Source organism: Necator americanus, chromosome IV, assembly GCF_031761385.1.
Source record: "Necator americanus strain Aroian chromosome IV, whole genome shotgun sequence".
Classification (NCBI taxonomy): Eukaryota; Metazoa; Nematoda; class Chromadorea; order Rhabditida; family Ancylostomatidae; genus Necator; species Necator americanus.
This window is the reverse complement of record NC_087374.1, coordinates 37224394-37252098: the sequence shown is the minus strand read 5'-3', so window position 1 is coordinate 37252098 and position 27705 is coordinate 37224394. Positions and strand designations below refer to the sequence as shown.

Here is a 27705-nt window from a genome sequence, read left to right as displayed (position 1 = left end):
CACGCTAAATGGTGTTCATCAAGAAGAAATCCCCAAAAAAAGAGCGAAGTTCAAACTATCATGAAGTATATGTAGTCAAATAAATGTAAGAAAAGCTTAATTAATTCTAGACTTTCTTTAGACAGTTGATTTAGTGAAACATTAACAACTTTAGAAAATAGTGAAAAGTCGAAATTTTTCGATTTTGAAATTTTTTTGAAGTCGAAAAATCTTTTGCTTTGTCGTTGCAAATCAAAACTCTGGACCAAAGCACAACACGGACGTAACTGGGCAAGGAGTAAAATTTGCCTAGAATAATGTTATCAGCTTTTTTTCAGTTTTTCTAAGCTTATCCTCTCCTATTCCTCAGCATTAACGTCCGTGACACTGTTTTTGTTCCTGCACAATGATCCAACTTCCCAGCTTGATGAAAAAAGTGAACGAAAATTTAACTATGAAAATGAATCATGCAATTTGATCACCTCCAAATAGCAAAAAAGAAATGCGCAACAAATGTCAGCTGAAAAACTCTCTACTTTGGGAACGTCTTCCACAACTGTGAACTTTTTTTTTCGCATTTGTGATGGATGGGCGAAATTTTGGGCCGCACTGAGTTAACAAAAAAAGCGAACATCTATAGACAAGATTGTCGCATACATTAGAAAATCAAATCTGATTTCAGACCACATGACTAGAAACAAAATGGAAGAAAAAACATGCTACTTTGAGCTTGTAACTAATAGTTTGGGCTTGTAAGTAATAGTTTTGAGCGTGTACATGAGCAAATTGCTTTCAACGACCCTGAGAAATAAGTGGATATGTTCACAACGCCCATTCTATCTTAACTCCTTTTAGAATAATAGTTTTAAGAAAGTCTTGTATACTTTTTAGGTTAAAAAAAGTGTAGTCGAGTGTTGAAGGGAAGATAAGAGTTTGTCTACAAAAAGCTTATTTGCTCTATTAAAGCAAGAGCTGAACGGGAAGCTGTGAAAACAACCATTTATCGATCGATCGATCTTGTCAAAGTTCCTTCTTGACCATTACGAAAGAACGGTAATCCTGAGGCGTCAAGTAGGCACAATCCGTAGCTTCAGGCATGCGATCCTTAGTCCTAAGCGCTGTTGTGCGGTTCCCAACAAACCAGCGGTCCACAGAAGGTAATTTTTCTTCAACAGAGAATTCTAATGGAAAATCTGCGCGGCAGACATCGTCCGTTTTCCTTCCAGTCACTCAATCCATAATTTTCTGATTCTGTTTTCCTCTTCTTTGGTCCCTTCCTCTCTCTAACAGCGAATTTGAATAGAGTACCCAAAAATTTACGCAAGACTTGAATCAAATAGAAAACAAAGTTTTTTCAATGGTATTTTCTAAAAACATAAACCATAAAGCATTTGAAATTACTAAATTGTCCCCTGCTTTACTGTTCGCGTGATTTATCCCTGCTTATTCTCATTCTACTCTTCTCGTTGCTGGATTTTCTATTGTTTATTTGTATTCATTCCTTACTCTGGGCACGCCTTTGAGCGTAATAAAAAAATAAATAAATAAATAAAGTACATAGGGTACGGTTTTGTGTAGAATAGCATCTACAACTGTTTGGTACCACTGTTTGATGTGAAATTTGGGCTTGAGACGTCATTGGACCATACTATTTTGAAAATGAGGTTGCTCAAACGGTTACTGTTACTGGTACTCGATATCGCGACATGATAGCCGAGTTCTTAATGCTTAAATTGGCGGACACATGTTTTCAACAAAATGGTCCGCCATGTCATACACTTCGTGAAACAATCCAATTACTGCATGAGGGATTTCCTGGTCGAGTACTCTCTCGCGCCGGTGACAGGGAAAAGAGTGCGTATATGCCAACAAAGCTGTTGAGGTCATTTGCCCAATGTGCTATTCTATTACATAAATAACTCCATCCTATGTACTTTATTTACTTATTTATATTACTTTTATTTTTTTATAAAAAAGCAATTGAAAAAAACCGTATTCTATAATATTTAATTCAAATCTTGGGTAAATTTTGAGATCCTCTATAGAAGGACTTTTCGTTGCGTATCACTTTCTCCAGTTCTTCAGTAAACGCGTCTAATTCAAATCCATCAGCTTCCGAATTTTTCGCAGTTCAACAAGAAACTTCTTCTGTTTAAAGTGACCAGTGCTAAAAAAAAAATAACAGCACCAGGGCACCGAATTTACTGATAGTCTAAGTTTTTGAAATTTTCTGCTGGAATTTGTGTTTTGTTCGGATTTGCTCTAATAAAGGACTTATCTGAGCTTGGCCTCTCGACATCGTTTGTGAAGAAATTATGAACTCATTTTCGGATATTCAGATTCTCAGATTCCAATCCAATAATCGAGTTGATTTTTTATCTTCCATAAAATCTACTATTTTGGGATTTCCAGAGAAGTGAAATACCAATTAATCGGCCCCGGAGGGATGAAAGGCTTGCTTGGCAAAGGGGCAGTTTTCAACCATTTGATGTTCGTTGTATTTTGTTTACCACGTGTTTTACTGTGTGTATTACTTTCATAATGAAAAGTAAAATATACAAATTTGAGCCATCCAAGTTCGTGCGGTCATTCCCTTAAAGGCATCACCCCACGAATTTGAGGTGGTGCAGATTTAAGGTGGAGTATTCGTATACGGGATGGCAGACTATGGACAAGGGGGTGATTCTGTCCATTTCTTAATAATTGCCGTAAAAAACAACCCGGAAGATGCGGCGCCGCACAAGCCTGGCGCGCTCCAGTCGAACTCCTTGTAGAAAATAGTGCGCCAAAACGCCTGAAGCCGTATCTTCCGGGCCGTTTTTTACGGCAATTAGGAAGAAATGGACGGAATCACCCCCCTCTCCATAGTTTCCCATCCCGAATACGAATACTCCACTTGAAATCTGTACCACCTCAGATTCGTGGGGTGATGCCTTTAAGTGGAAGTGTGGTTTGGTTTTGGTCGTGCTGTAAAAATGTTAGTCTCAATACCCGTATGGGAATAATCTAACGAACAGCTACTATAACTATAGTTATGGTCTCATCTTTAGAACAGTTTCAAAGTTTAAAAATCAGATGTCAAAAAATGTGTCAAATAAATCAAATAAATGTTAGAGTTAGTAACCCTGATATATGTATGTATGTAGGATCCTGGAAGTTGGCATGGAATTTATGAGAAGCCGTCATTTTTCCTAACGACGGCGGACGGTCTTTATTTTTTTATTTTTGTCGTGTTTTATCTTTTCCATGTATATAATGATAGCGTCTTTTCGTTTATTTTGTTCTTTGGACTTGGAAATCTCCAAAAAAAGTGACCGGATAGGGTCTGATCGCAGGATTATCGGCGGATCATTCTCGATTGTCGAGCGAAAAGAGTCCAATAGAAGCAATAGAGTCTAGTTTATTCAAATATACGCACAATTTCTCTCGATTCGAACTTTCTTTTGGAAAATTATGAGTGAGATCCCACGCAACACAAGAACACTTGGTGTGGAGTTTTCATTGTTTTTGTAAAATTTTCTGATGCCAAAACACGTTGCTCAGTAGTAAATTTCTCCATGGTGAAATAGTAAGCAATAAACAACAATAATGTTAACATACAGGCTCTCATAGGCTGTGAATACTGTGAATAGCAAGGATACGTGATGACGAAAAAAGAACCACGGCTGTCAACCGTCGTCAGAAAAAAAAATGGCTTTATTATTAAATTCGTACTGTACTATTACTATTGTACTGTACTATTGTACTACTTATTAAATTCGTGCTGTACTCCAAGACTTCCTATAGGTCCATTATTTTAACAATTTGAAAGTTAGTGCAAGAGTTATTTAAAAAAATGGCTGAAAACCCCACCCTTATTCAAATACTGCTGACATTTCACTCATTTTTTTAAATGAAATTTTCCTCTACCAACTATCAAAGGAACCGTGAGGAACTTAGTAGTTTTGGTTTCACAGCATGAAACAGATCCACAATTTGAATCGCTCCTCTCGTCGATAGTGCAGGGAGATATTTATTGAATTCCCATATTAAAACGTAGGTGAAATGCAGAAAAGAAAAATCAGATAAAAGTAGAAAATAAGGCTATTGAGAAGCATCTCAGAAGTACGCTAGAGAAAAACAAACAACATTCCATAATTGCTGTAATTATCGAGACAGTTTCGTTCATAACGGTCCCATTTTCTGGCATTTTCTGCTTCGGAGAGAGTTTAATGGAGAAAGAAGAGAAAGCGAAAGAGAAAAATGATTAATTTCTGACATTCCTTGAACAACTATAAAACATCACAAAACCTTCCTCTTAAAAACCGTTTATTTGTCTTAAATCTTTTTTTTTTCTTGAGAACTGTTTACTCATATCAGTTACACCTGACCTCTTTTTTTTCGTAAATTTCGATACAATCCTTGAGAAGTTTGAAAAGAGCTGATTTGATTTCTTCTCTACTGCTTAGCTATCTTTTGCCAAAACTTTGACAAAACCATAATTGTTCCTATCTATTATGACACTGTCCTTGCGATGGCCCATACTTTTTCTCGAGCATTGGAGGATAACATCCGTGACACAACGTTGCTGTGATATCGACGGCAGCGAATTTTCTTCATCGATTCGCGACGAAGATCAGAGCAGAACGCGAACAATGAAAATGGTGGAATACTGACCATAATGTCATTTATCCAATAATACTGAAAAAAAAACTGATTCAAGCGCTTCAAATGCTATTCGAATGTTTGAACCGATCCTAAAATTTTGATTTCAACAAAATTTACGTACGTCCGTTACCTGCATTGTGAAAAATAGCAATAAATCCGTATCTTTGGCAAAAATTGAGTAGAGTTTCCCGAACTGTCGTGCAAACATAAGTAAGCTGAGCAGGAATATAGTAAAAGTATGTATAAGCAGACCCTGAGAAAAAAAAATTTACAACCCATTAACGTGAAACATTGGAACATGAACTTTTACGAAAAAAAAAACAAAAACGAAAATTCAAGTGCGTATTAGATTTATTAAAGGGATCTCCACACGAATCTGGGGTAATGCGGGTTTCAGGTGGGTTATGCCGCCTATACGGGTTCGTAGATGACGGGGAGGAGAGTGAATCCGTCCATTTCTCCCTAATTGCTCGTAAAAAAACGTTCCGGAAGGTGCGGCGCGTGCACAAGGCTGGCGCGCTCCAATCGAACTCGTTGTAGAAAAAAGCTCCCCGGAACGCCCGAAGCCTTATGTATCTTTTGGGCCGTTTTTCACAGGAAATAGGAAGAAATGGACGGAATCACCCTCCTCCTCATAATCTACGACCCCGTATAGGTATAACCCACCTGAAACCGGCACCACGTCAGATTCCAGATTGGAATGATGCCTTTAAACGATAAGATCAAGATCAATCGATGGAGCATGGATTATTTTTGCTGGAGAGCATTTCTGCCAAATATTGAAAGACGGTGAAGTTTATGTAGCATAAGTGCATTTATAGTGGTGCCTACGACAGTGCAGACCATACAAACTACACAATAAATGCATCTGTTTACCTGAAAAAAAGGGTTTTTGCTTCATCCATTTCCCTCATTTTGTCTGCTTACTTACAGTTTTTAGACGGATCAGATGGATACACGCACAATTGCTGTTCTTTTCCACTATCTCATTCAATTCCTTAGCTTAGTTGCAAGAAAAAAAAGCAAAAAGCACTTGGATAATCATTTAGAAATGCTCACCACTTCTATGGTGGCTTCAAAACCGATCGACGTGTATGAACCATCTGGATTATGGATGTAAAACGTTTCTGCTCCTATTATGTGCAGCAGCGGAACCACTGATATCAAATACTCGGAAACAATTAGAATCCAAATATTTCGACGGGCCCAAATCTGTGAATGAATGAAACATGTGAAGAACTTTTTTTTTCAGCGTAGCGCACATATTTTGGCTCTCTCTTTTTCTTAACTATATAATCATATCGTACAGCGATTGAACTGTACTTTTAATAGCTGTTACCTGATCATACTTTTCCATTAAGCAAACTGCTGAGTATCTGTTAAAGCAAAGAATAAGGTTTCCAATCATATGAATAATAAAAGTAATAACACTCATAAGGAAGCAAAAAGATTCAATATGTTGATAATCCGGTCCGATTTCAAGTTGAATGTCCAAACGTAAGAACGCATTGACGAAAATCGATAAAATATCTCCGAGTCCTAAATTACATATTTTTGATTAAAGAGATGTTATAAGTTTATTTCAGAAAAAAATACCTACGCTTTAGCGTTATTCACTTTTCAGTTCAACGGATTAGTTCTCCTTCCTATTTCATTGTTGGAGGAGATTGAAAAACGAACAAACTTGACAAAAAGTTAGTTCGACTCCGGAACCCGAAGAAAAAGTGAGAAGGATACTGTGTCAGCAAAGGTGTCCGATCCGCTTGGGATCAGCCATTCGTCCAACTTCAATTCAGAAGAAATTCGAGATTTATTAAAAAAAATGTCTGCTCGATATAATGAATCGCGGGAGGTCAGCCGATGTATCAAACCGGTGTTTATATCCTCGAAAACGTCTGATACCAATTTTTTACCCCAGGACGCAAAGAGGGCTTTGCTGGCCTAGGGCGGTTTTGAACTATCGATTGCAGAGACACAGCTAAACCTCAAAAGTGCTACACTGGTGCATTAAAAATGTAATTCTGACTTCGCCGGACCTGTTCCGTCCTCTCTAATTTCGTCTAACTGCTGTTCTGGCGTTTGTGCACCGTTTTAAAGCTGTGGAATCCGGTGCCATTGTCCTCTGGCGCCGGAACACTAATTCAAGGCTACGGGGCTACAACACCTGATCTCATTGTACTGCTATGTCCGTGTGTATGGCCACAGTATATCCATTTACGTCTGCTCAACCCCGAGAACACTACTACTAAGCGATTTTCCCTGTGAAATGGTCAAGCGAACAAGAAATCTCAATCTCTGCTCCAGAAAGCAACAAATTGCTAGCATTATCCACTCGTCTAGCACAACTACATTCACTTCTGCGCAAAAATCTTCGTTATGACGTACGATCTCTCGGAAATCGCCAAGCAGCCATCAAAGCAGCATCGTCGAGCTTTATTTCCTCGAACACGGTGCTCTCCATTTCTGTGAACTTTTAGGAAGAATAGCGGACACACAGCACGTATTTTGATAGACTTGGCAGTAAGAGTCGAACACTTGTGGATTTCGAATTGTTCTTAACCCATCCTTATGCTCCGTTGCCGTAGCGTTACTGGCGTTTTCTTCACCATTTATCCAAAGAAAGTAAATGATGCACTTTTTGCAGGAAAAATTAAGTTCTTTGCATAAAGAACAGTACCTCAAACACAAATCGTTTTTTCTAATTAGCAGTGTAAACAGATCAGAAGGGGTGGATGTGGCGCAGTCGCCTAGAGGTCCGTTGTAGCTATACTGTTAAGGGTTTGAAACCGCCCTAGTGCAATCCAAGCCCTTCATCCCTCCGGGGCCGATAAATTCGTACCAGAGTTGTCTGGGAGGATAAAAACACTGAATTGATAATCGGCTGCCCCCGCAACTCATTGTAGAGGCCAACAAACGTTCCAAAACCTCAACGATTACGAATTCCAGTAAAACGCGTTAGCGCATCCAGAGTGGATTGACACGCCAATGTCATTATCTTTATCCTTTAGCAGATCTGAAGCACTATTTCAGTCGGCGACTCCTCACGTAGGTCAGTGCTCAGTCAGTGGACCAGTTGCCTTCAGAAGCTGATGGCGTTTGAAAAATTTATACGGTATTGAAGTGATCCGTTCAAATCGACCGAGGGTTATCTCTTGCCACTTCTTCCCTTCCCATGTTTTTTCAGACTTCAGGTCTTAATATCCACTTGTTCCTGCACTTTACATTTTACACCTAACATCCAAGTAATTCACTCCTGACGAGCTCCTTCTACTTGGAATTTTCTCAGCACTGCTAGCGACACATAAATGACTATTCATGCTTCAACGAAGCAAGCACCCAGTCCGTTGCTTCAGCCTGTACCCTTCATATTTCACTTTTTCCATGTCCATCATCAGTTGAGTGAGGATCCATCGACTTCTACGGAACCGCCCCTTTAAGATTGGAAAAATTGGATGGTGGTCGGAAATTGATGCAAGACCATTGACAGATCTTGGTTTTAGCACGTTTAAAAGATATTCCTTAGGTAATTAGGGTAATAGGAGGTAATTGAGCTGAAGTATCCATAAAGCTGTCATTCTGTGCTTGTCTGTCTGAGAATACATCTGAGTTGTTGCTTCCAGTTTTTTTCATAAGTGCATGAACTTCTAAGAGTTCGAGTAATATCCAGTCTCAAAATCGGATTAATTTGTATTCAGACGACAATAAACCATTTTCTTTCAGTATTTTATTGTATTCGTTTCCTACAATTCCCACGTTTCTTGTTTCTTTGATCAGCACTGGAACTGGAAGGAAGGTGTTACCTTCGAGCATTATTGACTCACGCAGTGTAACAAACAGTACATGAAGATATCGCAGTAGATCGTAACAGTGCGATATTAAAGGCACCGTAAAAAAACGGTCTGGAAGATGCGACGCGTGCACAACAGTGGCGCGCGCCAATCGAACTCGTTGTAGAAGATGGCGCGCCGGAAAGCTCGAATCCGTATCTTCGGTCCGTTTTTTACAATTAGGCAATTAGGAAGAAATAGACGGAATCACCCTTCTCTCCATAATGTATGACCCCGTCTACGAATACTCCACCTGGCATCCGTACCACCTTTGATTCGTGGGGGGATGCCTTTAAAGCTCATTTGAGAGCAGCGGGTTTTTTTTTCCTAACCACCAAAGATTCCTAACCATTCGACTTATCAGGGTTTGGCCTGTGGGATTGTAGACGATAACACTCGTTTGCACTTTATTTGTTGCAAAATTTCGGAAAAATTCCTGGATTTCCTATGATAGCCATGCAAGAGTACTAATACATAATGATTCACCTCTCCTACTGACACTTTCTCATTTTCTCAACACCTCATAGAAAATGTACTCCTCTTTTTTTTAGAAGGCCATAACCTAGGTGAACAGCTAGCCTATGGAATTTAAAATGCAATTTAGTAGAAATCTGTTTTTTTAACAAAAGTAACACTATATAAAGTTACCTTAACCTTAATTAAAATTACAAACCTGTAGCAACAAATATCACAAAGAATGCTGTTCTGAAAATTTCCATTTTCGAAGTGACAATCACAAATAGTACGAAACTGTACGCGAATACAGATACAATCTCGAATACTGTTTGAAGGATAACAAATTTCATTCCTCGAAGTGGATTTTTGAATCTTTGCTAAAACGTTTTTTTTTTTTTGCGGTAACAAAGCTGTTGAGAATACAGGATTTTTATGCACGTTGATGACGATACGAAAAAATATGTCTCGGTTTTTTTTCTCCCCAGAACGGGGATGTGTGACCCAGAGTGAACCTGGAGATACTAGGGCCCATGTCCGAACGTTCTTGAATCTTCCCTTGTTGAATACGTAGTTTTGATTGATCTGATTGAGTTGTTGGTTAATGAAGAGGATCAATGCCAACCATAACTGCAAATCAATCGAAGCTACGTATTACTATACTTTTTTTTTTGAAGATACTTTTTTTTCCTAAAACTATACGTTTTGGGACTAAAAGCGAAACTGATCGACTTTGTCACATGAAACAAAAAATGTACGTCTTTCACTGTGACGTAAACGAGGAAAACATGCACCATCCTCAATAATTTAAAGGAAGATCTTAGATTCTTAGTGTTTTTGCTGTGCAAGGTTTTGATGCAGGGGTGAAAAATGTGAATTTCATGAGGTGCATATTAAAGGCATCACCCCACGAATCTGAGGTGGTGCTGATTTCAGGTGGAATATTCGTATACGAGATGGGAGACTACGGAGAGGGAGGTGATTCCGTCCATTTCCTGCTAATTGCCGTAAAAAACGGCCCGGAAGATGCGGCGCCGCACAAGACTGGCGCGCTCCAATCGAACCTCTTGTACAAAATGGTGCGCCAAAACGAATGAAGCCGTATGTTCCGGGCCGTTTTTTACGGTAATTAGGAAGAAATGGACGGAATCACCCCCCTCTCCGTAGTCCCAACCTGTATACGAATACTCCACCTGAAATCTGCACCACCCCAGATTCGTGGGGTGATGCCTTTAAGCTACCGTTGAAAATTTAATACGTAGGGGAGAAAAATTCGAACATTTCAATGATCATATATCTTTACGAATAAACTACTGAGATTTATGTGATCACGGAAAATATCTTAGATGTGAAACACGAATATATGAAGGTGCGAGAAAATGGAAATGTTACACCAACGTTCTCTACATCCTCGTATACGTATCTGTGTTGATATTTTTGATTTTTTTTTTGATAAAAGCCACGAGATTTTTGATTTTTTTTTGGACAATGAAAAGTTTAAAAGATTTCAACTTGTGAAAAGTACATTGCAAACGTCGACTTGTACTTGAATGGTACACTTCAGAAATTCTCCATGGAATCTTCTAAACTACGAGAAGAAAATTTCTCAGCACGAGTCGAAATACGTATTCCTGTTATAATACTTTCTAAATAATCGTCGTAACCATACAACGTAATTTGCACTTTTAAATTCTTGCACTATTAATGACAGAGTCCAGACAAGAGGAAATCCCATATGTTTATTACTAAATTGATATAGAACACAACGACCACAATATTATTCATAATCAAATGACATTGAAATTTCAGAGGATGAGAAAAAAAGAGATGAGAGTGTTTAAAGGCATCACCCCACGAATCTGGTGTGGTGCGGGTTTCAGGTGGGTTATTTTTTCCGAATTCCCGTAAAAAACGGCCTGAAAGATGCCGCTTCGAGTGTTCCAGGGCGCTATTTTCTACAACGAGTTCAATTGGAGCGTGCCAGCTTTGTGCACGCGCCGCATCTTCCGGACCGTTTTTCACGGCAATTAGGAATAAATGGACGGAATCACCCTCTTCTGCATAGTCTACGACCACGTATAGGCATAACCCACCTGAAACCCGCATCACACCAGATTCGTGAGCTAATGCTTTTAAAATTTACCTTATTGTTGACGCCCTTATTTTATGATTTTTACGAAGTAGTTCACGTCTCGTAAACTTAAATGCTGCACTGATCAGATCCAATTCGATAGCTCACACCCATCGGATGCAATTTTTATCACGATTCGAAACTATGAACGTCATGTAACAAGTGGAGTAAGAATATTCGAACGATGCTATGTTCATTCAACGATTTAAAAGACATTTCGGAAGTTTTGTGTGTTTCAGCATTTCACAAATTTATTGTAGCAAATCCCTTTTCGTTTCGACGTACTTGTCAACCGAACAAAAATTATATTCCTAAGATTGAGAAAATGTAAAGCATCTTTTATTAGAAGAAATCCATTTGAAATAACAAGTGACTGCCTATAAGTGAGTGAGAGAGAGAGAAATTTTTAAAATGTACTGATACATGCTAAATGCTTATATTGAATTGGACTTGATTATGGATGGAAGAAAGAGAAATACGTGCTTAATTCTAAATGTTTAACCGGCATTTCTAACTGCTGATATCCGCAACGCTCTGAACCGTTACAATAAAATGATGAGAAAGAATCTCATGCACTGCTAGCTTTGAATAGAATAAAATGTGAAACCTATATTTCAAGCTGCGCTTGAAAAAAATCAGACACAAAACAAAAACAATAAAACCTATTCTGCGTTTATAAATTTTTGGTTAGGTTTGAGAGTAGGAGGTTCAAAAGCCTCTCTTTTTTCAAACTTTTGATAAGAATCCATTTTCGGCTTGAAGTAACGCTCAACACAGTATTCCTCATTAAAATTAATAGAGAATACATTCATGTAACGGTTATCAAAGGATTTCGATGTTTTAATGATGAAGAAAGTCCCCTGAAAAAGGGCAGTTTGAAGGGATTGCAGAAATGGGATGCGACTTACGACGTTTGTGCGTTCGTATATCATATTGACCTGAAAAAGTGGTAATGATCTTCTCAGAATGTAGTTTGATAAAAACTTTTAAACAAATTTCAATAAGCGAACGTCGATACCTGACACAATCGTGATCCAAACTTTCTGTAATACTCCTGACCCAACAATGTCCCAAACTCAATATTGTGCTCGAATGGTCCAACTATGAGGTTGTCGACGTTGTGAATACCAAAGTTCATTGTTATAAGAGAGCGTAGGTCTGTCTCCAATGAACCATCGAAAATTAAGCAATGAACGTGAGTTAATGGCGCGAAAAAAACTAACGAAACTGACGTAGTTGTGAAAAACTACGAGAAAACATAGAGTTCGGCATGTAGATTACGAGTACAAGCGTGGCCCTACTCAATTCTCGCTAATCGTCCTAAAAAAACAACATGGATACGTAAGACCGCGCCACCCTGAACACGCCCTTGTTCTCTCAGAAGCCTGGTCAACTGGCTTTGATATAACAGGCTGCTGAGGAGACTTCATTGATTTTCGACCGCTCGCTCGTAAATGCGTGCATAAGGATAGTCGTCTGCACGGACCTCGTTGAAACGAACACCATTTTCCACACCGTTTTTCTCGATACTCAGGAATAATTATACGAGGCAACTGTAATGTTCGTAATCTACGCCCCGAAGTCGCCCACAGGTTTCCCTACCACGTCAGTTTCGTGATACGCTGCCTTCAAGTTCAAAATCAGCTTAACATCAGAACGAAATGGTTAGATGAAGTTAATAGACAATGCAAAAGGGTTCAAAAAACACCGGTTAAAGCTCGGATAAAACTACATCCAATGTGTCGTGTCCAGCACGACTTTCTGAGCCAGTCGGCACCCTTTCCTAGGCGTCGCGCGGGAAGCGTTGCCATCGGCAATGCATTACGGTAGCGTTCCCGCGCTAGCCGCAATACGTAGGGGCTAGTTCCCAGCATTCGGAATTCAGTTCCCTTTTCGTTTCTATTGTGGTGATCTTCTGTTATGTTTTAGCATTTGTTCGATTACCATCCATTTCGTTCATCCACCTTTATCCACATTCTGTCATCTGCTACCATCTCCCACCATCCACAACCAACACACCTGGGGGGGGGGGGGGGATCGAAGGACAGCCCCGAAGTCTCTGAAGGAGGAATCGGGCAGGGGATGGGACCCTGAGCACGAGCTCGCAGTGTTCGGAGACCGCCATGTGGTGACTAGCCCAGCGTGAGCCCCTCCGGATCGGGGCAGTCGGCCTCGGGTACCACCCACTGTGACTGCCGCTTCTCTTTGAGGCAGACCCGGGGAGCGAAAAGATGAGCGAATCCAGCGATTTCAGAAAAGCTACGATTTTATGCATACTTCCACTCCTAATAATATATTAGTGGTTATAGTAGTTATATATTAGTAGTTATTAGTATAATGCTTTTATTTTTATTTCTAAGTGGCAATAAAATAAAACATGCTCTTCAGCGTGAATGTTCAGAGAATACCGGAATTCCTGTTCTGAATGCGATTTCTGGAGTTATATTAGTGATGGTGAATTAACATCTTCTATTCTAGCAAGAAGTGTAAAAAAGGTTACTCACTCACAATGTATGAACCATTTCCCTCATCGAGTTCTCCTAAAGTTGGGAAAATCAGAGAAACAGAATGACAAAAGGATGTGAATACTTCATTAATCCATCACTCAAAAAACGAAGAGAAAAAAATGCTCTCTTACGACGCTTTTTCGTTGGTTCCATTGTTACTTTCAGATTTGCAACTCGAGTTTGATAGCTTGCACGTTCTCGAATGGACTTATCTGAGGCATAGAAACTGCATGGTGAGGCAGCCTTCAAAATTCAGCAGGACTACGAGGGACGCAAGCGTTGTTCGTTTCTTACCGCTAACTTTCGTTCACCATCGCTATGCATCACATTGTTCACACTAACAATTGAGCAGGAGAACTGAGTGAGAAACTGAAACAGAAATAATCATTAAGTTATGTGTCAAAAAACCAATCAATTACACTAACTGTATCTGTTGTAACTTAAAACCTAGTGTATTTGAATTCGTCATTCTGCTGGTGGCGCTTTTATAAGCCGAATTGTGATTGTAATAAAGCGTTAATTCGGGTTATTCAAATTTCATATTAAATTCCCTCTCAAACTGATTGAACTACACCTCTGTTTATGCATCAGAAGATAATCTTCAATACAATTTTGCAGTGTTTGACATCTACAAACATGAGGATGGAACTTTTAAATAAAGATATTCGTACAGACATATATGTGTATACTATTCTTCCACCTCCACTCTCATAATTGGAGAGAAATATAAGAATAGTACCCGAGTGATAATGGAAAGCAACACAGAACTTTTTATTCGGTGTCTTTTTCTAACTACAGACCTGAACCGCAGGCAAACGACAGAGTTTGGAACTTTATTCTGCCCGCTCCGTTCGCCTTAAAGGCAGCATACCACGAATCTGAGGTGGTGCGGATTTAAGGTGGGGTATTCATATACGGTATAGTAAATTATAGAGAGGGGTGTGGTTTCGTCCATTTCTCCCTAATTGCCGTAAAAAACGGCCCGAAAGATGTGGCACCGCACAGGGCTGGCGCGCTCCAATCGTACTTCTTGTAGAAAATAGTTCGCCAGAACGCTCGAAGCCGTATCTTCCGACCCGTTTTCGTTGGATTTTGTCAAAACGTTATCCACGAACAACTTCACGCAAAAATCATAACCATACTTCAATTGAGATTGGCCTTTAACTTCTATACGTAGATAATAGACCTATCAGAGTTAACGAGTGTTTTTCAACTCATCAATAATATCACGACCTAATTGTGAATATAAATTGAAAAATCGTTGATGTAGAGTTGTAGAAAAGCTCTCTCGCTTCTGAAACGTGTCCCACCAGCAGGACAACCATCACAGCCATCAAAGCGCTATCATTTTACGTTTGCAGAACTCCACACTCACCTGATTTCTATTTGGTATGTGGAAAATTTCAAGCCCATTTTCTGCCCGATATTTCTCGGTCACAATTCTCGGATTGTATGAACATTGATCGATTACACGGCTTAGTTTGTTCCATATCTTAAATATGGTGAATTTTATAACAAGAAAAACCTTTGACTGACTGAAAAAAGTGATATGCGATATTGACTTTTCATGAGATCTTCTGGAAAATGTTAAAATTTGATGCATGAAATCAAACTTACCGTATGAGTGAGAATATTATTAGGAATCAGGATGTCTTTCACTCGATTGTACTGACACGTTCTGGATATGAGAGGAAAGTCGTACATTTGCTTCTGAAAGTGATTGTTTGTCGATCTAAACATTTAAATCTTTTTCAAGCTTTTCTCAAATCTTCGAAGTTCCCTTGAAAGTTGTTTTCACTTACTACTTTCTTGTACCGGATAAGGAATTCTCAGAATCCATACTTTTCTTAATTTAAACAAAAGGAGTGGAAAAGAATCATATAAACTTGTAAATTTAAAGAATGTTTTCAGTCACTGACGCTCCAATGGAGATACGTACATATTTTTCTTACGAGAAATTGACGGGAACGACACAATAAATAATTTCCTTTAATATAGTGACTAGTATAGCAATTAGTGTAGTAGTAATATATTAATTTGTCCTTGTGATCTTATCGTTGGAGTGAGAGCACGTGTGCACTGTTGCACTGTTGCAGCCATTCCGGACTTTCTAATTCTAAGGCAAAGAACACAACCACATATCTTAATCACGAATTAGAGAATTTTTTTTTATAATACAATTTTATAACAAGGAGCACCTGAAGTTTTTCGCTGGAGCAGATCTACATGGCTAGGTGCAGTTAAATAAATTCCTTTATACGGTACTATCTCAAGCATAACGATGTACAGTATCGTGAAAGCGTGCTGAACTTTCTTCTATCTCGACATTCCTTCCGCTTCGATAGATCATTGAAATATTACTCTTTCGAACTTTTATTATGCGATTCAGAACGGAACTGTTCAGCCCCGTGGGCAACATCCCCTCTTCGTTCCTATTTCCAAAATTTGCTTATGGTTTAGAATTGGTTTTTTTTCCTTATTTTATCCCTTTTTTTCCGGTAATTGTTGGGTTTTTGCATCTGACACTTTGCCTTATAAAAGAAAGCATAAAGTCACTGGCGTATCAATCTACTTGCGATGCGCCAAAGCGTTTTACTGCAAATCGTAATCGTTGGGGTTTTGGAACTCAGCTCATAACTCGATGTTCATACTTGAATTTCTTGTGGAAAATAAGCATCCATAAAATGTTTTTTCTGAAAAGAATCCGCATAACTGTTCCTCTTTAAAGTTCAAGTTAGAGGTTATACGCACAATTATGTCTTCGAATATTTTACGGTACTCGTTATGGCCACATTTCCAGTATAACACTTTTTTTAAAAGTAGTTTTTTTTTTGAAAGGTCAAATAATAACTTTTATTGCTTTTCTAAAATAAGTTTTTTCTTGTCATTATACGAATTATGCCTGATTTGTACCAATAACATTAACAACGGTTCGATGAGTGGCCGCATTTCCTCACTCGCAATCCTTTACTTTCGTTTTGCTCACCTGCTTCATAGAAATATTTTTTTCCAGGATTTTAAAAAATATTTTAATGAGTACATTCAGCCTTTTTTCTCCTAAAACAACTTAGGGTACGCTTTAAGTTATTCAAAGAATATTTCATGTTCTAACAACTCACAGTTCCCTGTAATTTATAAATGGAAAATTTCATATTGTTATAGATAATTTGATATTGTGTGAGGTACAAAGGAACTAAGTGTAAAGGACACACAAAATTTGTTATTCTTTCGAAACAACAAAGTCAAAAATAAAAAAAAATACTTACCGGTGGTGAAAATAATACTAGTAGAATAGTGATAAAACGCCATAAAACAAGTGGAAGAAGTGCGATCCAGGGTAGACAAGGATTCTGGAGCTTAGCCATTAGATGAATCACATAGTACCTTAATTTCATCTCCGGTAACTATCAAGTTCACGTCGTCGTCGTCGAAAAATGTCGATTCTCTGTCGAACATATAGCTAGTATCGTTCGATAATTTATGTCACGAAACTACTACACAGTTCACTGCGTACGATCTTGCGCCGTGTCGTAGATTTTATCCGCTGAAATGGCTGAAATGACTTTCGGAAACTTTGTTTAGGATATAAAAGTGGAGGTCCTTGCTATGGTTGAACTCAAAACACTTTGGAAAACGTCCACAGAACTGGAATATTTGTCTGAAACTCGGACGAAATCCCTGTGAATTCTTTTCCTTCTTGTTTCTGTTCCATGGCACACATATGGGAGTTTTGGAATAAGTAAATAAAGGAATTTTCGGCTAGATCACCTCACGTGATAATATTTCTCCTCAAAAGGATGAGAATAGTCGATATTCTGTAAGTTTCAGGACATATGTTGCCTGAGTGGTCACCGTGTAAACATTCAAAAGGTTTCGACAGTTTTGAAAAGGACGAATAGATATGGGATGGGAAAAAAGTGATAAAAAGCTTGTCGTACGGATCGGAAATACTTGTTTCTGATCTTCTGACTACCAGAGAGAGAAATTTGCTCCTTCACATCTGAGTGATCACCACACAACTTGAAGGAATCACTCCACGAATCTGTGGTGGTACGGATTTTCCGTGGAGTATTCGTTTACGGGATCGTAGATTAAGGAGAGGGGGTGATTCCGTCCATTTCTTCCTAGTTCCCGTAAAAAAACGGCCCGGAAGATACGACTTCGAGCGTTCCGGCGCGCTATTTTCTACAACGAGTTCGATTGGAGCGCGACAGCCGAGTGCACACGCCGTATCTTCCGGGCCGTTTTTTACGCCAAGTAGCAAGAAATGGACGGAATCACCCCCTCTTCTTAATCTAAGATCCCGGATACAAATGCTGCACCTGAATCTCATGCCTTTAATACCTCATGTCATATCACGTAGCATAAAGTTTTTATAAATGTCGAACTACTGTATATAGGCTCATAACTTGTAATTACACTCATTACTGCTCTATTTAATTTAGTAGTTTCTAGAGCTTTCACTAGTACTTTTCATTTCATATTTCAATGTACTTTTGTTCTCTGCTTTTCCATAGGAAAAAGAATATCTAAAATGATTGTCTGTGTATCTGTAAACTACTGGAGCATGGTTTCGTCGAGAAACGTTGATGTTCAGTGGATAAGTCCGAGATATTTGAGGAAAAGTTGAGGCGATGACCTCTTTACCCATCTCTACTCGGCTATAATAGAAAAAAAAGATTTATTAGTTACTTCAGTCCTTGATATACGTTTTTTGAAAGTGTGTTTCAAGAACTGGGCTTCAGTGGATGCTCCTCTTCCGGATGATTCCGTCACAACAGCTTTCGATGGTCCTTTGCTTTCCGTTTTCGATTTCAGACCAAAAACTTGCGTAGCTGCCGTGGTCTTCGCAAGAATAATACTGATATATCTATACTTCTGATAGACTTTCGACGCCTCTCTTCCAAAATTCCCCTAAGACCTTAATTTATGGAATCGGAAAAAATTTGATTTGATTCTTCACAAATTCTTAGTACCCCGATGGTATTAAGAATTTGTCTGTAATCAGCAAAGAACTTCCTGTGAGTTCCATGGATCCATCTCTGCACTCACGGAGTTGTTGAGAGTGAACGTTCAGAGATCTCCTTCTGTTGTTTAAGTCGAACGGAGTTTTAGACGTGTCCAATTTACCATCAAAGTTCTTTTTGATCGTAATCTTTTCAATAATTCTTCTTAATCTGTTCCTAACAATAAGTGTCAAAAAGAGAACAGCAGAAGAATTTTTGAAGAAAAAACAGAAGAAAAAACAGTCTTCCAGAAATATGTTAGCAATGTTCTCCTGGCTCCATGGCTCACCATCCATGGCTAAACCACTTACTCCTCTTTCACTGGTAATTATTTCCCTGCTCTACGCATTCCGTTTCTTTTCGCATAATTTTATATTTAAAGTGAATTCGCACCGTAATTGAAGCAAAGCATAACATATAGTTTTGCCACTGTTACCTCACATTTACATGGAACTTTACTCTGTATACCAAGAATCCGTGCGTATACGACAAATATGAACTCGACACACACTTGAGGAAATATGGTCGTTGTGATAAAATCTTTAATATTTCTTTCTAGTCTTTCATGCTTTACATAAAAAAGGGAAGTAAATTAAAATATTTATGTATGGTAATGTACGTATAATGCAGTAAGTAGTGTATGCATAGTAAGTAATATAATATACATTGATAGCATAATATTTTTATAATATAAGAGGTTGGTAAATGTAATTCAATCATTTCATTTCGTTTCAAAGTGAAATTTTTACAATTTCATTTGTAAAATTGACAGTTTTAAATATTGAAAGGTCTTTTTTTATGTTTTAAATGCTTAAAAAAAACAGGAACCGCTCCTATTTCCCTATTTACTTTCACTACTCAGCCATGGAACAGCCATAGAACTTCTACAAAAATCGTTCTCTTTTTTTCTTCCTTTTTTTGCTTGTTCACTGACTTACTCGGAGAAATTGCAATTTGTGTAACCATTTTGCTGCCGAACAATTCCTTAAAAAAATTGCTATCTCACTTTAAAAAAAAGGTCAAATTTCTTTATGTCTACATCAATTTCATCGCTTGCAAAATTTGCAAATTTTATTGAAAAGGAAATTTCGATTGTATTAAGTACAATTTCAGAAATAAAAAAAAGTTGTAACAAATTCACACAACAAATTCCTACAAGATAAAAGAACGAAAAAACAGATATAAGTTGAAAGGAGGGAAAACAAGGATAATTTTTATTTTTTTCAAGGCCAGCACGAAATTAACAACTCATCAAAGTAGCGCAAGCAAAACAGAAATGTTCATCTCTGTTGCCACGGAGCACCACGGCGCGGAGTGTTTCAGATTCCACTAATTTTGTGAACGTCAGAAACGAACAACAAAAACTATCACCGGATATTTTGTAATGTTTCCTTACAAAATCAACTCTTTTTCAATTTTCAGTCTTCAATCTTCAATGTCCAATGTTCAATGCCTTCTATATTTGCTAATCTCTACTAATCTGATCATTTTTATCAATTAGTTCAGCTAATATCTTTAATTATTTCTTTTCTATCTTTAGCTACAGACTTGCAGTGAACTCAGTGAGGTTCCGCGTTAGATACAACTTTGAGAAAAAAATTGATACATCACTCCATAGGGCAAAAGAAAATTCCGTGTCTTTTGAAAAAAAAAATCTCGATTTTGAACATCATTCATAAATCAAGTGACCATAGCACGTTCGAAGAAATATTAAGACGTTGAATTCTATGGATTTAAGGCGTTTTCTGGAAGGATCACTGCAAAAACGCAAAACTCCATCGAATTTAAGTGTTTGATACGTCGGAAGCATTCGAAGCATCAGTTCACTTAACAAGACAACTTTTTACACCTTGATGGTTAATGAAATGAATTAACCGTTACATTTGTGCGAGTGATGAGGTACGCATAACAAGGTTTTATTTCGTAAATCGTTTACTTTTTTTATTATTTTCGTTTATTTTTTTCCTAGGGTAAAAGGTAAAAGAATGCTTCTTCATGTCAAGTGATGCTCTACTATGGGACCTTCTTATTGCGTCTGAACCTCGGATATGCAGTCGAAATTTTTAGTTTTCGCTGTATCACTGTCAAACTACGTCTCAAATCCTATTTTTATAGTGGGAAAAATACGTCGGAAAATTCTCCGAACGCTGCCTCCAACCTTAGCGTAGCGGAAAAGTTTGTTTGTATTGTAACGTTAGGTAGTATTGTAAAGATTTGACCTGTGTATCCTTCAAGAGTCTGTAGAGCCTACAGTAACTCCTAGACTATTCTACTAACTACGGCCCTAACTATAAATCACATTTAATGTTCAGCTGGAAAAAAACCATTAAGGAGAGCCACGTTCACCATGATTCTCCCTATTAGTAACAAAAATTATGAAGAATCATTTGCGGGATCAATGTACATCGCCCTGTCATTGCCAGCTATTCCTTTTTACGTGGTTCTACTACGGGTTAGTTTTTGTGAGAGTTTTTTTTCTATCCTATATGCTTTGTTAACTCCTCTAAGTTATAAATTATAAACTTAAGTTTTTATTTTGTTCGTATATGCGTATGCAATGGTTAATTTAGGTCATGACCATGGATAAAGGAGTCATTTCCAATCCCCAGTATCAAGTTCTAATCTTCATCACATTTCTTAATTTTGGACAACTTTTTCTGCATATTTTGACCGGTTTTTTCATCTTGTTTCCAGAAATACAAATCTATACCCAGGTGATAGTACGGGTAAGGATTTGCCTGCATGATTTTTTAAATCAAAGAATTTTATTGTTGCCTTTAACAATAAAAAATATCATAAAATCAAAAGATTTTAAAAGAAAATAAAGTAATCTCCAAGAAAACCTTGGTTTCGTTGCCGAGCTCACAGCCGTATCAAGAAATGATCCATTCTAAACTTCTCCTGTCATCCAGATCAGATACATATGTCATGTGGCCCGTCAACACTACCTGTTCACTTTAAGATTTGCGGTTGTACGATCAATTCGTTGTGGGTAGCGTTGTTTCCTCCAACATTTGTGCTATCAATCAATAGAATCCTTATTCTTTATGGAAGTGTGTCTTCTAGCAAAATGCCAAGAATATTTAAGGTAAGTTCCAAGAAAAAATGGAGCTTACTTAACTGCTCATTCATTATTTCTTAACTTATAAATTTAGAAGAAATTAAAATTTTTAGAATATAAATTTTTACATTTAGAAGCAGGTTTTTTATATCTAATGAAATAAGTACACGCATTCTAATTGGTTTTGGTGATTTAAAAAAATTGCACCAAAAAAAAACCAAAGTTAAATTAAACTTAGTTAATTAATTAATTTAATTAAGTTAATTAAAGTTATTGTAAATGCCTTATAAGCATCTATTGATCCCAGCGATTCTGAATCGAGCCCGAACGACCACACGCATCTTGAAGAGTTTGATCAACGCCAAACTCTTTTTTTTTAATAAACTATGATAAAAAACACAGTTTTGCGCATACTTAACTAAATCATTTAAATCGCACCACCAGCAACGCAGATAACCTCTCTCAAAAAAAAAAAATCCACTAACATAAAAAAGGGAACCAGCATTGATAGATCTGTAAGTTTCTGTGGCGCTAAGTCGGCCACAGATACTTACAGACGCCGGAATTTTTTCTCCTTGAAAAAGAATGGTAAAACACAAGGTTTTTTATCCAGCTATAAAATTTCGGTTTAAAATTTGTCTATACGTTAATGTACATAGCGATTTAATAAACATTTTCGAAATAAACTCTAATTTTCAGCTACTACTGTCACTTGGTTCCTTGTATTCGACAAGCACATGGATTTTTGGTTGCGTTACTCAGAATATTTTTCTCGATATTGTTAGCTGGTCGTACGATTTTGAAAAGAAGAATGCTATGGTTCTTTCTCTCACCGAATTAACGTTATGCTTAGGAATACTGATTGCTTCTTACGTGATCTATCTTGGAATGGTGCTACTTATACATCTGGTATTTTGTTGACATTTTCTCCTCTTAAATATAAAAAAATATAAAATAAGGGGCGGCTGTGGGGCACTTGGCTAGAGGTCCGTTGTGGCCACATGGTCGATGGTTCGAATCCGCCCTAGTGCTCACCAAACCTTTCATCCCTCCGGGGTCGATAAATTGGTACCAGACGTGTCTGGGAGGATAAAAACACTGACTCCACACATCGACTAGCCCCCGCAAGTCATTGTATAGGCCAGTTACACGTTCGTAAACCTCAAACGATTCTGAGTGAACGTGGGGGTGCATCCGAAGCTGATTGATTAACGCCGGACACTTTATTCTTTACCCTTATCCTGGATATGAAATACCTCCACGATCCTCCGTTTTCCATTGTTTAAAGTTGTCCAATATTTCTAAGGGAACTATTCAACTTTCTTAGACAGGTGTTAGTTGAGTAGTACCTGAAAACTCATCTGGTATGAAAATCTAAACATTCCCTCGTGAAAACGAAAATTCCTCAGTCAAGATCTTAGAAGTTTACTGAATTCCCATCAACAATCCAAGGAAAGATGAAAAAATGAAAATGAATGAAAAAATAATAATTTTGTCACAAACAGATTTCGCTCTGTTTGGTGGCACACGTAATTCCTAACCTACATCCAGAAAGGAGATGACTCCGCTTACGTTCCTCACTTGAATCTGTAGAGTTCTCGTTGATCTTGATCTGAAACGTTCTGCTCACCGAATTTTAGTTTTGATTTGATATTTGGCTTACCTCACACTTTTTCTCTCATTCCGGAATTTTTTTGGTGAAGTGCAAAATATTTCGCCCAATACGGTCCAAACTCTTTATTTCCCATGCTGGATAAAGATAAGGATTCCGATAAGTGTCTGATAAGTTCTAATTTCTTTTTTCTGATTCTTTGGATGTTTCTGATTCTGATAAGTGTGCAAATTAATGTGCCATATTACCTCATTATTTAATTTAATTTAATTTATTAATTATATTATTTGTTAATGTGCTGTATTATATTCAATGTATCGGCTCAGTTAATACCTATCCGAAACTAATTATTAGTTTCTGACGTAAGCTCATAGAGCTTTTAATTCCGCATTTGATCAAAAACCCTATTATTTCCCTATTATCTTTTTTTTCCCTTTTTATATTATTTGAAAAAGCTTGAATAGTATCTAATAGGTTTTTTTTTCTTATATTTGTACTATAATCGTTTTCCACAATATTCTAATCTTAAATACCGTAGTCTAGGCCAAAACGGAAGGAAAAAAACACTGCTTTCGGCATCTACGTAATCATCTTCCTTTTCCATCGAAGACAGAAGGCCGGCGAAGCCAACTTGAGACATCCGTGTATGTACGGAAGAGAACCGTAAGGAATGGGAAGCCAATAAACTGCTGGCCACCATTTTCAAAACTGATTTTTTTTTTTTTGCCAAATAGCATAAAAATATTGGTCGTGTGTTTTGAGAAGGTCGCAAACAATGATGGAGAAGATATAATTGCGGCCGATGATCAATTCAGTGTTTTTATCATTTCAGACAAGCGTGGTACTAATTTGTCGACCCAGGAGGGATGAAAGGCTTAGTTTACACTAGGCCTGTTTCGAACCATTGACCGTGTGGCCACAACGGACTTCTGAGAAATCAATTATTACTAAATTACAACTGTTAATTCGAAAAAGACTCCACGAACTTCTATGTTGCGATCCAATATCATTTCAAAAAAAAAAATAAATTGAAAAATTGAATTCAATTCAAATTTCATCGCTAGTATCAACCTCAGTTGGTGCTTAAGGCACTTAATTAATTAATTTTCTTAAGGCACTTAAGCCTCTCTTCTCTGCAACTTACGTGAGTTATTCAAATTATTTTAAGCTTGAAAGTGGTAGGAGCAGGGAACCCTACAGCGAAGAAATTAGAATTTTTGTACAGTCAACATTTATGCTTCTATATATGACTTGTTTAGTGCTCGCTCGTCATTTTGGAGGTAAGCTATGACGGATTTCGGTTCTATTCGGTCACACTGATTCAGAATTCTTATTCATTTTACAAAAAAAATGCTCTAAAAGCCAGGAATCATTCATGGGACTTTTTCAAGACATTTTATAGGATCATGGTACGAAAGGACGTATGCGACCAGTTTTGCTATACATTCTGCTTGGATAATTTTCTCCTATTTCAACCCACTAATTCTTATGATTTTTAATTCGTGAGTGATGAACTTTCTCTCCTTTATTGTCCCTTCTGAAATTTTTTTTTGCCACACGCCCATGCTAGCGTTATAAATGCTTTGAAGAGTTTTGCCTTTTTAATTTCAGGAGACGTCAATGACATTTTAAGTAAATGCAGACTACGTAGGCTTGCTTTTATCTTTATAACATTTCTTAGGAATGAATGTATTCACTTTTTGTAAATCTGAGAAATAACTGAGATCGGGGGATTTCCAAGCAGCTCCAGCCTTATTCTAAAGGAGAAAATCTTGCTATATAATAACGAGCTTATTCTGTCACGTGTGTGTGTTTCCAGAAAACACTGAGACGAGGCTAACGGCGTCGAATTGGTGCTCCAGCACCAGAACCATAAACTGGGGTGTGACGGTGTGTGGGTCCCGCGGAGTCGGATTGGCACGCTGCGGTTCAGTGGAACCGCTTGATAACTTTAAGTGAATTCGTCAAAAAGCAGTTGAGACGTTGTGAACCGTTTCATAGCCGTGAGAACTACTTGGGTTGTGTTCCATTTCTCTCTAATACTTCACATCTTTTTTTTTGGTAACCTCCTCTGTTCGGGAATTGGACAGACGCACGCAAACCGCTGCTTAAATGGTAGCCAACAATTTTCATCTGATCTGAGACCTTATCTTTATCAGTACGATGATGACGTTCATGTCATTTCATCTCAACACATTATTCTAATTTAATTAATTAATTAACTAATTAATTAAAAGATCAACAACACCTCTTCACATATATTCGACGTAGACACTGATTTGTTGGAAAATAGTAGGTGTGGCTTTGTTCCGATTTAATATAAACATTTCAGAACGATTCGAAGAAAAGTTCTGGGAATGCTCGGATCGAATAGACTATGTGTCTTTAATTCTACCGTCAACAGAACTTTTTTCCTGAGAAGTCGGCAGGTCTAAACATCTGTGTGGATCTGCGCGAAATTTTTCCACATCTACATTGCGGTTTTCTTGAACTGACGAGAGGTGAGAATGTATTACTGTTGCATTGTTTACTATACAAAAATGTATGTAGTAGCAGTAAAGTTAAAGAAAACAGAAAATTCAATGAAGTTCTACGTTTATATAAGAGCTGATGTTAGCTGTATGCTACAGCCACGGAATGATTCCGGAAATCTTTTCATTCGCATTCATATCATTGATACGTTTTCGCTTACTACATATATAAAGACACCAAACCATAGTTGATTTTATGGATTTCTATAATTGCTATTTGTTTTCCATGAGTATGTTTTTTATGTCCGATTCTTTCATGCATTTGAATGAATAAAAATTTTTTCTTTTAATGTTACTCTTCCCACATTTTTCAACAATTCTCTAAAAAAGTACTCCGTTCAACTTTGATCAATAATTACTTCTCTTTTCCAACAAGTGTATTTCTAGTTTTTATTGAATTTTACATATAACACGGGTGTAGTATTTAAAAAGCATAGTGGTAGAAATATAGTAGAAAAATTGTACATAGCAGTAATTCTGAGAAAATTTTCCATCACTTGGAGCATACGATATAAACGTCGCTAATGAGAAAGCTACTGAGACTCGCCCGTTAACTCATATTTTCCATTTTAAACCTGATAATTCTGAAGAAATATGAGCGAAATTATCCTAACGACAATCTACTGCGTGATTGTAGTTCCATTTGAAAGCGGTATTGATTGACGACGAAAAAAAGTATACTCAGCGTTATTGTTGTAGTCAAAAAAGAATTGCAGTAACTATCGGGTCAGAAGTCATAGACTTGTCCACCTACACCTACCTTGTGGATTTGCGCTAATTTGCTGCAACATCTTCCCTCAGGATAAAGAGTGCTAAGCAAATAACCCCATGCTTCAGTACTGAATTGTGAATTGAGATTAGAAATGGAATATTAACCGGAGCCAGTAACGGTTATATTTTTGTAGTATTCACAAAAAATTGTGACATTTCGCCTCCTCATTTCTTGATAGCTAATCTACTGTATTTTAATTCTCTCTTCAAGGTTTAAGGTTTGAATTTCCTGGTCTCTCAAAAGGCTCTCAGTTTATTGTTTGTTTACTTGTACTAGGTAGAAATAGTATTTAAATGAAATTCCTTTTTTCCAAAACAAAATTGTTTCGTTTTCGTTTTGATGTGAATAACCTTGATCAATTTCTCGTATTAGGGTTTCTTGAACCTCTTAAAAGAATTTCGAGTGAAAGTGAAACAGAAAGTGAATGTTGCGTCAATTATTTGCTTTCGTCAATGAGTCGAACGCATAGCGAAGCTTTTCACTTCATCCTCCATGAATAGTTCCAGGTCTCCATTCTCGTACTTATATTTGGAAGTACGGATGAAATACAGAACTAAAATGGTGTTACCTGCGCAATATGTACATGTACGCTCAATTCGTAGAACTCTTAAACAAAATTGTGCAGTTTTTTTTTTGGGAGGGAAGGGGGTGATGAGTGCTGCTTTTAATAGGTACTTCTACTTTTTGAAAGCGTACATCACAAAGCAGGATAATGCTTTTGCCGAAACAAATTTTTAATTGAAAATTGGCATGTAGTTGAGTATAATTCCATTCTAATGAGAAGGTTGCGATCTTTTGTTTTGATGACTTTGAACAAGAGATCGCAACTGCCTCATTACCACACCCTTTCAGTTTTCAAGCAACTGTCTTGTTTACGTTTTGTCACTACGTACGATTTGACCTAATGGAAAGTTTCAGTACTTCCTTACCAATAAATCAGGAAACAAGTATAAAACCGCTAGAGCTGAGTCTTGGTTATTTAAAAATTTTTCGAGAAGTACTGTAGGGACGCAGACGACTTCATCAGTCAACTACTTCTTAGCTTTATTACAGAAAATTTTCCTGCTTCGTTTTCCATCATTTGCATTCAACACCATAACCAAATACTTTTCATTCATGGACATCTCCACATTCATGATAAAACAGTATTTAAGTGGAAGAATTGTATATAAAAAATGT

General features: G+C 37.5%; 1 protein-coding gene across 1 annotated transcript; it reads right to left on the bottom strand.

The window, feature by feature from the left end:
- Nucleotides 1-4473: 4473 nt before the first annotated feature.
- Nucleotides 4474-27662, bottom strand: RB195_003890 (uncharacterized protein; the record flags this gene model as incomplete). The annotated part of the gene is made up of 11 exons (XM_064201751.1): nt 4474-4659; nt 4757-4879; nt 5686-5838; nt 5966-6165; nt 13542-13577; nt 13676-13787; nt 13839-13913; nt 14920-15036; nt 15162-15254; nt 26515-26593; nt 27562-27662. 11 exons carry the CDS (start codon nt 27660-27662, stop codon nt 4474-4476), a joined length of 1275 nt encoding a protein of 424 aa, XP_064057632.1.
- Nucleotides 27663-27705: the final 43 nt, after the last annotated feature.